General features: G+C 51.8%; 5 protein-coding genes across 5 annotated transcripts; all 5 read right to left on the minus strand.

The window, feature by feature from the left end:
- Positions 1-425: 425 nt before the first annotated feature.
- AYO21_06462 (hypothetical protein) lies at positions 426-5,916 on the minus strand (the record flags this gene model as incomplete). The annotated part of the gene is made up of 3 exons (XM_022656422.1): positions 426-3,786; positions 3,835-4,109; positions 5,752-5,916. The coding sequence occupies 3 exons, from the start codon at positions 5,914-5,916 to the stop codon at positions 426-428; spliced, it is 3,801 nt and encodes a 1,266-aa protein (XP_022511210.1).
- A 1,238-nt stretch (positions 5,917-7,154) lies between these two features.
- AYO21_06463 (hypothetical protein) lies at positions 7,155-7,970 on the minus strand (the record flags this gene model as incomplete). The annotated part of the gene is made up of 1 exon (XM_022656423.1): positions 7,155-7,970. The coding sequence occupies one exon, from the start codon at positions 7,968-7,970 to the stop codon at positions 7,155-7,157; it is 816 nt and encodes a 271-aa protein (XP_022511211.1).
- Positions 7,971-9,514: 1,544 nt separating this feature from the next.
- AYO21_06464 (hypothetical protein) lies at positions 9,515-9,928 on the minus strand (the record flags this gene model as incomplete). Its single annotated transcript, XM_022656424.1, has 1 exon — positions 9,515-9,928. One exon carries the CDS (start codon positions 9,926-9,928, stop codon positions 9,515-9,517), a length of 414 nt encoding a protein of 137 aa, XP_022511212.1.
- A 722-nt stretch (positions 9,929-10,650) lies between these two features.
- Positions 10,651-12,496, minus strand: AYO21_06465 (hypothetical protein; the record flags this gene model as incomplete). Its single annotated transcript, XM_022656425.1, has 2 exons — positions 10,651-12,209; positions 12,271-12,496. 2 exons carry the CDS (start codon positions 12,494-12,496, stop codon positions 10,651-10,653), a joined length of 1,785 nt encoding a protein of 594 aa, XP_022511213.1.
- A 1,281-nt stretch (positions 12,497-13,777) lies between these two features.
- AYO21_06466 (hypothetical protein) lies at positions 13,778-15,941 on the minus strand (the record flags this gene model as incomplete). The annotated part of the gene is made up of 2 exons (XM_022656426.1): positions 13,778-14,878; positions 14,934-15,941. The coding sequence occupies 2 exons, from the start codon at positions 15,939-15,941 to the stop codon at positions 13,778-13,780; spliced, it is 2,109 nt and encodes a 702-aa protein (XP_022511214.1).
- Between the last annotated feature and the right edge of the window lie 765 nt (positions 15,942-16,706).

The following is a 16,706-nucleotide window of genomic DNA, read 5'->3' on the forward strand; positions in this document are numbered from 1 at the left end:
ATTAGGGAATATGGCTTTATACTTTGGGACCATTTTAAACGTTCACTTGTGTTCAAGATGGCAAATATACAGTGAACATGAAGTGAAGGAGAAATAGTCCAAGTTTCTACATTTCAAATGACACGTATATCGTCATTCGAATCCCAGGCATTCGCATTCACACGTAGTCTGTACCTCATATATTCCGAGTACACAACAAGTGAATGGACTGGTCCGGCCTCTCTTGGGTCTATATCTTGTAGAAGACTTGAAATATTGCATTTTGGCCATAGAGACAGTATCTCGCAGAAACGCCAGGCGAGTCTAACTTGGAAGAAACACCCAAACGCGATACAAAGGAACGCTTATCTTTTAACAACTCCTGGCTAGGAAAGACATGGCCCAAGTAATATACAATCCAGGGTTTCTCTCATTATTACCATCCATCAATAAGGCGGCCGGATGAGCCTGCCGGGTCGGGTTTCCTTCTGCATGTCCCCTACTGCCTCTGCAACTGGAACGGGAATGGCAGCCAACAGTGATCCCAAATCGAACTTTTCGTTCGGGGATGAAGAGAGTGGTGTCGCACCCTTACGGCTTGTTGGCCGTGATGTCTTTCGCATACTTTGCTTTTCTCGCCCTGGCGACTGCGAATACACCTTGCCTGTGGGTTTTCGTGACTGGGGACTTTCAGGAACGCCCGCGACAGGGGTATCCGCTGCAGCGTCCGTGGGTCGCGCTGGTGAAGCATCGCGGGGCCATGTACCAGGAAGATTGAGCGTTGACGGGATCTTTGGTACTGGCGGAACATCCGCATCCGTACGAGGATCTACTGTGACATTCGGCAGGGTTGTTTGATCATGGTACGTGGAATCTCTCGTTTGTGCGGTGCTGGAGGACGTCTGCGGCCTGGGTGGACTGCTCTCTAGACTCTGTTCGGTTGGGTTGCCAGTGGCCGCTACGTCGAGGAAGGACGGGTTACGGTCGTCGGCATCATCCCAACTAAGCATGCTGCTACTTCCGCTGCTCCCTGCACTTCTCCGAGAACTTGTCTGTGGTCTCCGTAGCGGGCTCTGTCGCCTTCCAGTAACGCCATAGCCGGATAGAGCTCGCTTCAAATCAGTGACTCTGATTGTTGATTCTCTGCTCGAGGTAGTCGGAACCCTTGCAGGAGAGCCGGTGGCGCTCGCTCGTCGGACTTGAGTGAGGCTTCCTAATCCGCCCATAAGACCGTAAGTTGGCGTTGTGGTACCGTTTACCGTTGCCGTAGACTCTTTTCCATTCACAGAACCCAGAGGGCGAGCAGCACCGTTGACACCGAGGTGGTGGTTGGGTATGGAAGATGCTCCGGTCCTTGAGCCCGTCATAGATCCGGCGCTCTCCTTTTCGACCGCAGCAATGCATGCTTCTCTGCTCCATCCTGCAGCCATCTCGTCTTTAACTTTCTGGGGGAGTTGATCCTCCCTCGAGGCTTTTGGCGGGGGAGCGGCTCCGTAACCATAACCAAATCCGAGGGTCGGGACAGAGAAGACCCTCCCGGGTGACGATGGAGCCGAAGTCGGGGGCGTCAACAAAGCGTTGTCATATGCACTCGCAATCTCCTCCACAATATTTGAGACTGACAAGAACGGCTTGATGGTTTCCACGGCTTCTTCATTATAGCTTGGGGCTTTTTCAGTCTCCCTCCGAAGTTGTTTGATGTCTTCGATGGACCAGGCTGGGAATTTGATCCTCTCGAGCCAGATCCCAAAACGTTTTCTTCGAGAAATCTCTGCATTGATCTCATGACCTGTTGGACTCGTCTCAAAGTCGAAACTTTCCGCGATTGTCCACAGGTAGCCATGCACAAAACTCCCGACGTTGACTCTTCCCGAGGTGGAGACAACCTCTCCATTAAGGGCTGTTTCCTGAAGTCTGAGTATCATTGGCAACCCGCTGCGGACCGCATTGACACCAAGACGTTCGACCAATTTGGTGAGGAGAAGGTAGAGGAGAAGAAGATTGATTTCATTCTCGACATCGTCAAGAATGCTGTCATAGACAGCGAGATGGAGTAGAGCGAGAAAATTGGATCTTGTAGGTTTGCTTTCTTTGCGGGATGCGTTGGAGACGGCCCGTTTCGCCACACCGTTCTCGCCCTGAAGTTTCTTGGACTGTGTCTGCTTTCGATTGCCATCTCGGGGTAAAAGCATGTCACTCTTGTTGGTCTCAAGCTTCAGCCACGCCAACAGCGCGTCCACATACGCAAACCTCACTTCATGATCTTCGTCTTTGAGGAGCCACTGGGTGCCCTCCCACACTTGCACCCCGACCCGTGCACGTGCTTCAATTGGGGCTCCTCCGATGCTTCGTCTGCTATTAGCGCGAACCAGGATTTCTCTGATGACTCGGCAAGCAGTGACTCGTGCAGTTGCAAATGAGAAGAAGGTGGAGGTGGAGGTGTCTTCTTGTATGTTTGCAGACTCTGCAATTGCTTTCGTGGCGGCAGCTGGGTCATTAATAGCAGCTGCCGAAGTGGGGACTTCGGACTGTGGTGATGGTTTGAGCCGCGCTAGAATTGCTGTGAGCATGTCGCTGATCTGGTCGGTGTAGTAGATGTGGTTGGAAAGAGAGGCGATACATTTCTGTAGCCTCTCAAGCAATTCTTGCCGGACGGGTGATGCTGTCAGCTCTTTGGACAACGTCCGGGACATCTTGTTCTCTGTCAAGACCGAAGCTGGATCGAATGCCTCCTTGGTTACTCGATAGAACCCGAGAGTATCCTCTCGATGTGGCTGCGTGATGCGAGCATTTGGTCCCCCGAGTTGGAGGAGGACTAGCATGTGCTGGATGAAGCCAAGTAGAACATCCATGACGCTCAATCCAATGAGATTGACGGGCGAACTGAGAAGCCAATCGATCATGGTGGTGAGGACTAGCTGTTTTTCCAGAACTCCTTCCGCCATGGGACTTCTAACCAGTGTTTCCATGGCGGTAACAACAATGATAAAACGGTCCTGTACGGGTGTCCACCGCGCAATGGCTTCGAACAGAGATGTCGCCCAGTTGCCAGTCCTTGATGTTTCCGGCGTAACCTTGGGCGGATTCTTCGAAGCAATGAATTTTAGAGTCAAAGCTGTTGCCAACCTAGTTTGACCCCTTGTACTTCCGATGCCAACAGAGAATATTTGTTTCAGGCACCTTAACGCTAAAGCTCTCACCTCCTCTTCGGCAACCTTGTCCGCACCGGCGGTGGTCTCGACCGCAGCAGCAGGATCTCCATCGATAGTGTCGACGGTTGTGACAGTCGCGATACTCATGCGTCTCCTCCTGGCGGATTCGTCGTCCATCCTCTCGCTTGTTTTTGCCCGCTGCTGTAATGTTGAGAGGATATTCTCTTCTTCCAGCGACATGTTCTCCAGAATCACCGGCATGACCAGGTTGAGTTGTCGGCTAGAATCCACAGACAGAACATCGGAGGCTACGACAGCCCGAATGGCCCGAAGACCAATTTTCCGCCATCTAAGAGAGAGTGGGATGGGGTCGTTTTGTTTCTTATCCGTCGGTTTTGTTTTCATGGCAAATCCAGCGTAGTGCTGGACGAGGGAGATGTACTGCTGAGCACGCTGCTGGTCGGCGGTGAGAGAGGCAACCTCGACGTATTTGCAGAAGGCCTCGAATGTAGGAATAGAGTCTTCCACCATGTTCACGTCCTTGGAACGGAGGACAGAATCGAGTATGGTGAGGACGGATTTGGAGTAGAGAGACAGGTCACGGGGTGCTTTCTCGATGATTGCAGCGAGGATCTGGAGGGTGACCTGGACATTGCTAGAGTTCAATTAGCAATGATCGTTGCAGAGTTATTGTGGTGCGCACCCGAGCCTTCCTTTCCAGACATCACCGGCGTTCTTCTTCTCCAAAAATGCGCCGACCTTCTGCAGCTTGTTCCGCCGGGTGGATGCATAGTAGAGAAGATAGCTGAGTTCGGAGGACATGGGCTTGACCTCCTGGACATTCTTCTGGTATTTGGGATAACATTTCAGGACAAGAACTTGGTGCTTTGGGCGGCATTTCTGCTTCGCGCTGTGAATGGGGTTGAGTAAGGAGCTCATGGCGACGATGACCGACGTCGGAGTGGGAGGTTGAAAGGGCTGTCATGGGGTTTGGTGCGAGATTATCACCGCATCGGAATGTCGCGTAGCATGATGATCGGACGGTGAGATGGACGTTGTGGAAGCATCTTGGTGAGACCTGGATGTGAACACGGAGGTGGCCAGTCGATGTGAAAGCGAAATCTTCCTGCGAGATGACGATGAGGTTTGGCGAGGTTTCCCCGAACGTCCAGGGAAGGTCGCCATCAGCCACGGGGGGCTGTTTGATGAATAAATACGAGGTAGCTACCTACAAGATACCCGTAATAATATGCTCCACCACCATGTGATAACTAGATACGGAGTACCAGGATCTCTCTCTTGCTATCTTGGTCCTTGAAGCTCCCAATACTCAGCTGGATTCAGGCTCTTTCTCCACGTCCGGCACCTCTGTTCCAGAGTCCAGACTATTGAACGTGGATCAAGATCCCGTCCCCCATTAATCAGACTGCACCTATCCACGGATGATCGCATCCCGCATCTGCATAATCATGAATGTCCTCTACCGCACGTGTGTTTGTGCAACCACCATAGACGACTTATGCGACAATAACCTCTCAGAATCCCCAATGTTACTGCTCTCACCCCAACTTCCGGGCTATATCGCTGGCGCATCCTCTTGACCCCGCCCGTGCCATACGTCAAGATGATCGTCAGACCAGTCATCGTGGTTCTCCCCTCGATGATCTCGGTATCAAGTGCAGTCGGAAGAGATGGATGGTACACGAAATTTTAGTCACATATGTAAGTGGAAGAGGTATAGAATGACTTGAAAATCCCCAGACCTCGTCCAATCAAGACGTCGTCGACAACACCCCTCATACGACCCTAGGCTGGAAGAGCAGGAGCACGTGAAGCTGGACGCGTTGGATTCCATGCCGACATGGGCAGCTCATGGAATCATGAATGGAGAAATAAGTCCGTCCGTGCTCGGGTTGTCATGCAGCCGCAAACAGATGCAGAGTAGTGGCGAGGAATGCAGTAGACAACATACCACGCTACCACAACAGAGCTCGGGTGAGCAGATCTTGGATCTGAGCCAAGAATCCCGAGCCAGTGGTAGAGAGGACCGATCGAAGATCAAACAGAGTTGTCACTTGTCTGTGTGCTTGTTCGTTCTCGTCACCGCTCAGGTATCTACTCTGGGTAGAATGTCGTTCGATATGCTTCTGGATCCCTCTGGGCAGTAGCACCATCACCGTAGGGCGTGGACACCGCTAGTCTTGCGAGAGAACTTGACCAAACAGCTATTCGAAGAAAAGAATTATTTTCTGTAAAATCAGAGGTTTCAGATTGTGGGATTAGGTGTAGAATCGCTCGAAATGCCATATCAATTCAGATGCTCAACCAACGCTCAAAACACCCTTCCCTGCGCTGATAGGGGAAAGATGGTGGAACCAGTTCATGCTTTTAAAGTAACCTCTAAATGTCTATCCCGTAATGGCAGCGATCTATATGGGTATCTGTGCTGTGCTGCGCTGCGAATGTAACGATCCTCGCTGAAAATTGAAACGCCAACCCAAAAATGTATTCGTCTATTATGTGTCCATATGCTCAATCTCGTGGTGAAACGAATGGGTGGTAGGAAGTTTGCTGTATTGTGTTCGATAGACTTTTAGAGGACAGAGTTCGGGGCTCCAACAGCGATATTAGGTCGGGGTAGACTGAAGAGAGGAGTCGTCGAGTTCTTGGGTGTATAGTAGAAGACTTCCGACTTCTTGGGCCAGTAGTAGACGGCCGCAAAAGGAGCGATGGCCGTGGCAACGGCGGGGACGGTTGCTTTGGCGAAAGCGAAGATGGCAGACATTGTGTTGATTGAGGAAGAGGAGTCGGTAAGGTCTCGTTGGTAAGAAATTCGTCGGTAGGTGCAGTTGTGTATGTACTGACTGCGTGGAGGACTGGGAGGTATTTGGCGCCCAGGGAGATTCAAGTCAAGGAATCAGATGGTTTGAAGATACGCAGGTGACAGGAAAGAGACCGATGTAAAAGAATGGACGATGGGATTAAATACAATCACATCTATCAACCGATGTAGCAACGTGGTGCATGGACTGGTAGTGGTACTGTCACTTTGTTATCATGGCCCATAGCGGTCTGGAAACCTAAAATTTTCTGGAACAAAAAAAAACTCACATGTTGACGACCGGGATGCCACTTGGAGACTAGCGCGTCTCAGGGGAAACTTCCAAAGATAGAAGCTTCCTCCGTTGCTCCTGCCAAAATCCGCGGATGTTGAATACCAGTGTCCCCAACCACCTCCCAAAAACTTGGTGATAAGAGGCTGTGGATGCCGGCGCTGACAGGTCTCGAAGGCTTATCACCTATTATTTGACGGCGGTGTGCCACAAGTATCTCCAGGTATAGTGTTTTGAGGTGCTTGGGAACCGAGAATGGAGGCTCGTCCTTACCTATGGGTCCCTAGGTTTGCCACGATCTTGCACGATCTACCACCCAGGCCTCAGGTATCGCTGGTCCAGCATCCAGGAACTGAATGTCGTGCTTTGCTTTTTCACATGGCACTGCATTCCGGTTAAACACTCCTCCGCCTCCCACTTTGAATTTTGCATGGAGGAAATGACTGGCCCGTATCTTCAATCATCCATCCACAAAGACCATCCTTTCCAGTGCCGGCAGGTCAGTCATAACTCCAGCGTCCTCAGCGTTAATACTAGATGCACAGAGACTTGGAGCATTTTCTCTCCATCACAAGGCGGCATTGATTGAAGTAGATCGCATCGAGAGCCGTAACCCTCTACCGGAGTAGAGATCAAGCGGTAATACCTTCACGACTTCTGCGGGCTTACTCAAATAGACATAACGCAGCCTTCGTCACCCCTGGTTCACTTGCAGCATGTTCAGAGTCACAGATATATTGTGAAATTTTGACCGAACAATACATTGGGAGGATCTTGGGTGTCGTGTACCGCCTCGAGTATGGTTATGATCCTCAACCAAAAGCAGAGAAGTAACGTACAGACTCTACTATCCGTCTTTTGATTTCTACCAAAAGTTGCCAGTTGGGGCCGAAAACATCATATATTCACTTCAACCTTGTAGAGCGAGCATATACCTGTTGCCGCCATGAGCTGGGATCTGGGCTCCGTTGACCCACCGCGCCTCTTCGCTGGCCAGAAATCCTACAACCGACGCGACCTCCTCGGGGTCACCAGGTCTCTTCTCAATCGTATGTGGCGCCACGGATTCTTCGATCGCTTCTGGAAGCACTTTCATGACAGCCTTCAGAGGATCAGTTGCTGTCGACCCGACGCTGACCGAGTTGAACGTGGCATGTTTTGTTGCCGCAAAGCTTGCTGCTAGAGATCGAGTAATGCTGTCCAATGCAGCCTTGCTTGCACCATAGGCGATCGAGACGTCGTCATTCGCCAACTTGGACATGATACTTGAGATGGTGACGACCCGGCCGCCTTTTGCGGGCAGATGTGGTAGGACTGCAGCGATGATGCTGACGGCGGAGAAGGTATTTCCTTGGAAGACCTTGTTAAAGTTCTCGAGGGTTATGTTGGCAAAGGGGACAACGAGATCGGGGGTATTGAGCGCTGCATTGCACACAGTGATGTCGATGGTCTTGGTATCCAACCCACTGAGGACTTGGGGGATCAAGTTTGCTCCCAACTGCGGATCCAGCAGGTCGGCCTGGATTGCGATTGCCTTCTGGACCCCCAACTTCTTCAACTCCTCGAGTGTGCTGTCGGCGGCTTTGGTGTTTCCAGCATATGTGATTGCGATTTTCGAAGCCCCTCTTTGTGCTAGTTGGACGGCGACCGCAGCACCAATACCTCTGGAACCTCCGGTAACCAAGGCAGTTTTGCCTTCCAAGGATCCGACTTTGCTCGCTGCCATTTTTTTATATAGAGAAAATAACGTTCTCGAATGACAGTTTATGGCAAGGGGATTTATGGGTTTGGTGGAGATTTATCAGCAAGCATATTAAGAGAACTATTATCTTTATATATACTACTCAAGCGCTGAATATGCGTAGTTCTCTGCTGGAGTGTCTTTCCGAGGCGAACGAGTCGTAAATTTGGCATCCCATACAAAATTACGAGGTTACACATTTTGATAGAAGCTATGAGCTCGCGTGGGCTTGCGAAGTTGCAGTTTCTATTCCTCTTCTGTGGGCATTTTACCCAAATCCTCGGGGGTTCTTTGTATGAGTGTGACCAAGACCGATGCATAACCCACCTACAAGCAACAACTCCGTTGACTCCCATGCCCAGGAACGCATTAATAGTATAACCTAAGGTCTTCGTGTTTCACGAAAATGGACGGAGAGAGCGAGAGAGGGTCTCTCCAGTCTCCACCATCGCGACATTGTTCATCTTGATGAGCGTGGACAAGAACTAGAACTATCCGAGGTCCATGGGACTTGGGCACCAGGCCTGAGGATATAGTCTTCTGTTTCTCGGATTCTGGTTTGAGTGATGACTTGGGTCTCGAGATCGCGTGTACCATACTACCCAGACGGTGATAATGCATTCAGGTATGCGTGCAATCCATATATATACCGAGTACGAGCAAGTATATCATCGTTACATAACAACCGCGACATCTGTCTGTGGCTGATGGTGTGGCAGAAATCACAGAATGAAAAAGTGCTGCTTACCTCGGGAAGGGAAGGGTGTGCTTAAGCTGTCTTGGTGTTGTTGGCAGCTTCCCTTCCTTTGCTGTGTTCTGCCTTTTCTTGATTCTTAGTAGAGTAGAGCTTTCAGCCTCAGTCCCACACACCGAGGTAGGGTCTCGGCTTGCGTTTCGCAAGAGATGGCACTGCGCTGGTTCCCTCGACATCGAGAAATTCTTGGTGCTTGAACCCGATCCTCCTGTGTTTTATCCGGCCATTATTGCAGATCTGAAAAGATGAGGTGGCTCAGATAAGCGACCAGCCTGAGCGTTGGACGTTCATCCCGGTCGTCTGTTACAGTGTCAGAACAAAGTGATGGTCCCCACGTTTTTCCAACAACGAAGGGTGGCATGGGAGGCTCCGGGCACTGGGGAACCCGTGGGGTTCAGCAATCCAGGATATCTAGGGCCCGTGGGTGGTGTTCTCAGTCATCCGATTCGCCTCTGACATCTTGTAAAGCTCTACCTGTGGGAAAGTTCGCCACGACATCGCAAAGGTTCTGGTTGTTGGACTTGAGGGTGGTTGCAAAGGTGTTGTCGGCGACAGTAGCATCGCAGAAGGGGTCCAAATTCGCTATTTCAGCAGGTGATAGTAAATAGGTGTTTTATACCAAAACGCAGGGGGAAGACACAGGACGTAGGAAGGAAGAAGGAAGGGCAAATATGCCAAGCCGCACTCCCCTCGGCCGCCCGCTCAGTGTTTCTGTTTTGTTTGGCTGAACACAACAAATCCCGGCATGCATTAGATATTACATTGTGGCAAGTGATCAAGAAGACTTTGAATCCGTCACCCCCTCTATAATGACCCAGAACTTGCGGATCTTGCCCTCCTCCACCATCAGCACATCCGCCCCCTTGACCTTGGCCTCGACCTCGCCGGTCGCCGTGTCCCGCGGCCCAAACCCCCATGCGAGATAGACCATGCCGTGGTTGCGCTGCACGTTGCCCACGGGCACGAACCCCCAACCCTTGCGCGCGCTGAGCAGTTCCTCGCACTTGCTATTGACGCCGTCGTGGCCCGTGGCGACACTGTCCGGCTCGTAGAAGGTCACATCTGCGTGGTATGTTTCTTGGATGGCACGGCGGCGCGACTCGTGGTCCCGGTTGCTGAAGACGTCGAGGAGGTTGGCGTAGGCTAGGGTGTGGGCGACGTCGGCGGAGACGGAGTCGGCAGAGGCCATTTTCTTTGTTTCCTTGAGCGTTGAGTGTTGATCTGCGGATGTAGGTGTGGGCGTGATTTCCCCAGTTTTTTGATCAGTGTTGTTGAGGGCGACGACAAGACTGAGGAACGTCGACCCTACAGCATCATGAGTGTTCACTCCTTTTATACATATACAGATGTATCCATCCATCCATCCCGCCAATAAGGCCCTCATGTGCACGGTCGATCTACATGCCTACATCCGTAGCTGCATAGCTTGCCTACCACATCCACGATCTACTCCGCTTTAAAAGGCCGCGGCCCCCGAATACGCCGCAATGCAACACCAAAGCAAAAACCCGTCCCCTTGCCGCCTCGAACGACATAGCGAAGAAGCAAGGTTGTCCCTTGTTCAGCTCGCTTGATAGTTAGTCAGCCTGGTCAGACGAAAGATGCATGAGCCATAATCCAACCCGGTAAGCCAGTTTCGACCAGGGAACAACGGTTGCCATGTCTGTATCAAAGATGATACTGTGCCTTTAACCCCGACATATTCATTGCTTTTGAATAGTCCTCGACTTTATTATCAAAGCAGATACTCGCATGTCTGGTATCACCTCGCAGTATCTGTCCAAGTCCCTGTCTATCTCCAGAAACGCCTGCCCATCCAATGCCGGCAAGAGACCAGCCATAAAACCAGGCTTGCGGGATTCAAGAAACCCGCCCTTCCAGACCTATCATCTTCCCAGATTGGTAGCCACCCTAGAACCGACTGATATCCCTCCCAAACACCTTGACAGCCACCCATTGCACCACGACAAGGAACTTGTTCCTCCAACTCAGCGTCATCGTGAGATATGCTCCTCTCCAAATGAGGTAGGCCGCCAGCCCTTTGATCCCCTTCGCGGCACCACCACCGTTGCCATTTCCATTGCCACCCTGAAGAATGGCTTTGGCTCCTCCGAGATATGTCAAAACGCCCAAGTTCCTGAAAGTAAATCCCTTCTGCTTCCGAAACTCCTCGGGGGAAGGGTGCTTGTTCAGCGTCTTCCCAAGCCAGAGAGCCTGCTGATTGGCGACTTGCGCAGTGGCTGGCAGGGCACCAGACATCAATTTGCTCGTGTCCCCCAGCGCGAACACATTCTTCATGTACGCCTTGGGCTTTTCATCTTCCTTCATGCCCTCGGCACACGCTGTCGTCAGGTGCAACCGAAAGTGGTCATCTACCAAGATGACACCGGTTCTGGCATCGCGCTGGATGATCCATTGTCGTTGCATCGGATCCGTCAATTCTCCCTGGGTGATTTGTGCCGATTCTGTCGGGAATCGGCGCACATGATTGAGCGCCTTCATCACAAACGGGTTGTTCATGTTTCCGGTAGACCACACACACATGCCAATACCGACATCGCCTTCTTCTTGCGTGTTGATCGTGTATACTCGTCCTTTGACTTGGCTGGCTTGGTCCTGGCGAGCTTTCTCGTCGTTAGGAAACCCCTTTCGGAGTTCTTCGACATGGTGGGAGGTTTTTATCTCAATGTTCTGGCGTCTGTACTGTTTCACCGCGTAGTCGGCGAGTGAGGCATCGAACATGGGGAGAACCTTGGGGGCGACGTCGTAGAGACTGATGCGAACGTATCTCATGAGATCAGGGTGGATTTGGGAGAGGTCGTCTCTCAGCAGGTCCGACAGACAGGCGGCGAATTCCATCCCCGTCGGACCACCACCGACGACGGCAAAGTGCAAGAGGTGCTTCTTCGTTTCTTCGGGGATGATGGGTAACCGTGCGAGTTCGAATAACTCCAGGATCCGTCGACGTATGGCAACTGCATCTCGCACGTCCTTCAGAAACCATGCATTTTCTCTCACGCCCTTGGTGCCGAACGTCTGGCTATAGGTGCCCACAGCAATAATCAATTTGTCGTAGTGGATGGGAAACGTAGGAACTTCATGTGAGCCGGTCCCGCCCATCTGTACCTCCTTTTGCCACGGTCCGTGAGGGAAAACGCCCTTCACAGCGTACCCACTGGCCGTCTGCTGTTCATTCGGTTTTCTCGGCCCAGTCATCGCGTGGCCTACATCTGGATCCAGGACTGAGGGTTCAATGGTAACGGTTCTGTCCGCAAAGTTGACATCGTCTGCCCAGCCTTGAATGTACTCCAAGCCACTGTTTTTCTTTCTCACGGACTCGAGCACGTTTCGGAATTCGAGGGTACCCACGGTGGTGTCGTTGAGGAGAGGAGTGAAGACAAAGTATGAGCGAGGCGAGACGATGACAACGCGGTATTTTCTCTTGTCCAGCTGGCGACCTAGGACATAACCTGTTTGTACGAGGTCAGCGCTCTGCTCGGAACATACTTGGACGCGGGACGGGTACAGTACCTGCCCAACCACTACCCAAGATCACCACCTTTTCCCTGGGATCGCTCGAGTCTTCTTTGTTTGCATCCTTGGTGACCTCGACTGGCGTAGCAAACGAGCGCCTCTGCCAATACCTCCCAGAGATCTGATCAGTCCGCAATTCGGCCTTGTGGAGACTGGAGGCAGCACCTCTGAGATGCCTCTGCCATTTGGGGAGTATTGAACAACGCAGCGTCACAGGTTTCATGGTATTAGCTTTGTTGGTTCACACACACACAAACATGCACACCAGAGGGACACGAAGCATAGGAATTGCAACGGCCACTTGAGCGCAGAGGATCGTCATATTGGGCGTTCTGCGTGTTGGGGCCACCACAGGTTGATATCAACCAACTCGCCAACCCTCCGATGGAGGAACGGAAGTTACCTCGCGTTGAGGCCCCAGTAGGACAGGGACAGGGACAGGGACAATGCGTTTCCCCGAAAAGAACTGCGGAGAGTGTGTGTATCCTTTGTATTTTCCTACGTCATTTTGACATCGACCTTCTCGAGACGAGACGGATACGGCGGACAGAGCCCGAAGAACCACCAGAACGACCAAAAGACATGGCGTAACACTCCTGTCACAGGTGCCACCAACCGCACGACTGAAAGATGGATACGAGAAACAAACGCGATCTATCGCCGGAGACCGAAGATGCTGACGGCTCAATGGAGGAACTGGCCTTGCTCCACCCACATCTCGTTCGCCGAAAAGGGGCAGAAAACTGTGGCTTGACTGGACTCCTCAACGGTTTCCCCACGAGGGAGGCATCTCGTTCAGCGTACGAGTACCTATCTCTGGAATGGAGTTCCTGTCGGGTTAGTGAGGCTCAACAAAGTTATCAAGTTCCACCCGGCATTTGCTGTCACTTCCCCGTTACTCAGCCTGGTCAGGGGGAGATTATCCCAGCATCTGGCGCTGCGTTTATACCAGATTCAATACGAAGACGATGCCCGATTATGTCAAAAGGTGACGAGTAATAAAGACCTTGCTACATCCGTTCTTGAAGCTCGTATCATCATTTCATGTTAGCCTGATGGACTGGACTGCTCAGACCTTGTCTTTGCCTCGAGTACTTTGAGAGCAAAAAGGCTGACAACAATCCTAACACGACGTACATATGTACACGACGCCTATTCCGCCCAGGTCTTTTGCCTCATGCATTCCACGACAAACGCCTCGCCCACAATCTGTTGCTGGTTGCTATTTGCCTCGACCATGATAAATGTCGAAGCTCTGTTTTGACACACCTTTGACGCCGTGCTTGCTGTGCCAATTTCAGCATTGGGCCTGTGAATTGCCCCTAGCTGAATATTGACAATATCGCCGCCCTTGGAGATTGATCTTGTCCATTTGTAACGCCACGCCCGGTACCGTGCTGGAAAGGGAAAGAGTGAGGCTTCAGGCGCCGATCGCCCGAGTGAAGAAGTTTAGGAGATAGTATGTCCAACGAAATGAAAATTACTGCCTCCTGGCATCGACGTGTCATGTTTCCGACTTCTGCCAGGAGTTGAGATAGGCCATTAGTCCAACTCCGATTAGGACCACCCCGAGCATGGACACGTATGGTGCTGACTGAGCAATAGCATCTGAGCTACTGCTTTTGTCTCGTAGAACCGTTGCCACTGCCCGCTCAAGGTGCTCAGGTAATCTGGGTGTGCGAACGTGGCCATTTGCTTGTGCGACTGACTGGATCAGGGATGTCGAGATTTGCTCTTCTTCCGCGTTGGTAGCCTCAGCGTCCTCGTCACCCTGCGTGCGTATTTCATGTTCACGTGACTTCCTTGTGGATGATTCGGCTTTCTCGTTTTCTGCTCGAATCTTATCAATCATCTCTGCGAGGCTTTTCCGGGCGTTGGTTGCATCGGCTTCTGCTGTCTCTGCGCGACGCTGGAATTGGTCCACGTCTGCTTTCAGTCTCTGCATCTCCCCAAGAACTTGGTCCAGGTTCTGCTGTAGGCTCATCGTTCTCACATCAAGTTCGCCGTTCGCCTCGTTTCCCACTTCTTCTTCAATGCCCTTCGCGTCGTGAACAGATTCTGTCGGAGTTTCGGATTCTTCTTCAACAACCGAGACCGGCCGTGATGCTGCATGTTGTTCAAGCTTTCGAGCACGTTCTTCAGCATCCTCTCTGGCTGACCGTTCCTGCCTCAGCATATCTTCTAGTTGCTTCACGCGGGCGCCCTGAGAGTCAAGTTCCTTTTTGGCGATAGACAGCGCCTCGATGAGAGACATCATTTGACTGTTTTGAGTACTTGTGGGAGAATTTGATGCATTGCTGGGCGGTTTAGCGGTTTCTCCGCGCTTCAGGAGATTCGTAAATGATGTTGCAACAGGGCTTGCTTTTGAAGAGTCTGGCTTCTCCGGAAGCGGTTGCTGTGGCGGTGGTGCTGGGGGATCAGCGAAGCGCGTCATATGCTCCATTTTGGGAGCCTTAGAACGTCCATTGGACTGCCGTTGAGGAACCCCTTCTTTTGACGGGGGCTGAGGTCGGGGCGCCGCTGCCCCAGGTGTCAACAATGAGTTCAGAAACGCACCCGCCTGGTCGAGTTCCTCCGCCTGCTGTCTTGCTGCTCGCATTTCTATCTGTAAAGAACTGTTAGTTTCTAGTGTACTGGGTGGTTTAAAAAAGCTGACTTACGGCCAATGTCTTGACAAGCTGTTCCACATTCAGAGGCGTGGCACCCCACATATTCATCCGTTGCTGCGCAATTGAACTCATCTGACTGCCTGCGACGCTTGATGGAGCCGAAGCCCGCCCGTTCGTTGTCGGTCCTCCAGGCCGGCTTCGACTGTGAAGCATTGGTGAACTTACAGGTGATGCCAATAGGCTTCCACCGTGAGAGGGATCCAGGTCGCCAAAAGTAAGATCGAGCACGTTGTTGGTCGTTCCAGGCAAGCCTACATATTCCACCTTGGCTGAGACCTTGTGGTGAACAATGGTCTTTTGATCCTCGCTCACGATATCTATGCCCAATTCTAGTGTGTCGTGTTGACGAAGTTCATGGGGCTCAGATTCTCGATTTTCCGGCGAGAGTCGCTGTCCGTTGACAAAGGTGCCATTTGACGATTTCACATCTCTGATGAACACCTTCCCACTCCGATCTGCCCATACCTCGGCATGTTGTCGCGACAGCACCTTGGAGTCAAAATATCCGTTCACGGGAGTTGGAACAGTTTTTGCATTTGTCTGACGGCCAATGCGAAGGACTTCTGGATAGAATGGGAGATTGATCTGTTTCCTCTCGAACGTGCCATTCATCGGTAACAGTGCCAAAATCGCGGCTGGCTCGCCAGTGACCGCTCCATTTACAACTCTGGACCCATTCACTTGAGTTGTTGGACTCTGATTCGGCAGTGCTGGCTGTACCGGACTCTTTCCTACCAAGGAGTTTCCGATAGCCGTTTGGAGCGACCCGTTTGCCCGGGCATTGGAGACACTCGCGGTCGACTCCGACTTGGAAACAGGCCAGAACCCTCCCCTTGTTTTCTTCTTTGGTCCATGAGCGGGTTCTGATGAGCCATCACCCTGGGTGAGGGTGACCGTTGAACCAGAAGAACTAGTGGATGAGAGCGACGAGGACGAATTACTCCTGTGTACAGTCTTGCGTTGAGGCAAAAACATTCGAGACACTTCGTCAGTGCTCATTGCAGAAAACCCTCCTCCTGTGCCGCTTAGACCATTCCAATTGAGCCTGGATATATTCGGAAAGCTTGGAGGCGATGCCACTGCGGTCGTCATCGGGAGGTAGGAGAACAGGGGTTAAGCCGTAGGCGCGTGCGTAGGTGTCCTAGACTCTTGCGAGGTTTCGTTTCCCCGATAGATGAGAGGGTAAAGTGACAGGAGCGGAAGGAAATAGGGATTCGTCGTTGGACCTGGCCTTCATGTGTCGGATCTCTTACGATCGGCAGGATGATCAAATCTGTGAGGGGGATACTGTGTCAACCAACATGCCTCTGCCACGACGTTCAGGCAAGTCGTTGCAAAGAGAGGACCATGTCAACTGCGTCGAGGACGTACAGGGGATCTAGACAGAGTTCGGGATGGAAAATGGCTGCTCGCGTGCAGAGGACCGGATAGCGAGGGGTCTGACCGAATAACTTGGGCTGACGACTGAGCTCCGGCAGTTCAAGAAAGAATCGAAATTGAAATTGGAAAAGCGTGACAGTATGTCAAAGGAATGCGGCTGCCATCAGGTGGTTGTTTGTAGGCGACTGGTGTCTGTTTAGTGTCTCTTTTGATGTTCACGAGGATGCGACTCGTGGTTCTTTAGCAGTTCAGATTGACGCTTTGGAACTTGTGGAAAGTCTCCCAAACCAACGGCTAAGTCAAATCACGTGCCTCAACAGTGGTCGGCGGCAATTCTTCCAGGCCCGATTGGCAAAGATGGGGGCTTCTCATCGTCACACCTTC

Source organism: Fonsecaea monophora (assembly GCF_001642475.1).
Source record: "Fonsecaea monophora strain CBS 269.37 chromosome Unknown Scaff45, whole genome shotgun sequence".
In the NCBI taxonomy this organism is placed as follows: Eukaryota; Fungi; Ascomycota; class Eurotiomycetes; order Chaetothyriales; family Herpotrichiellaceae; genus Fonsecaea; species Fonsecaea monophora.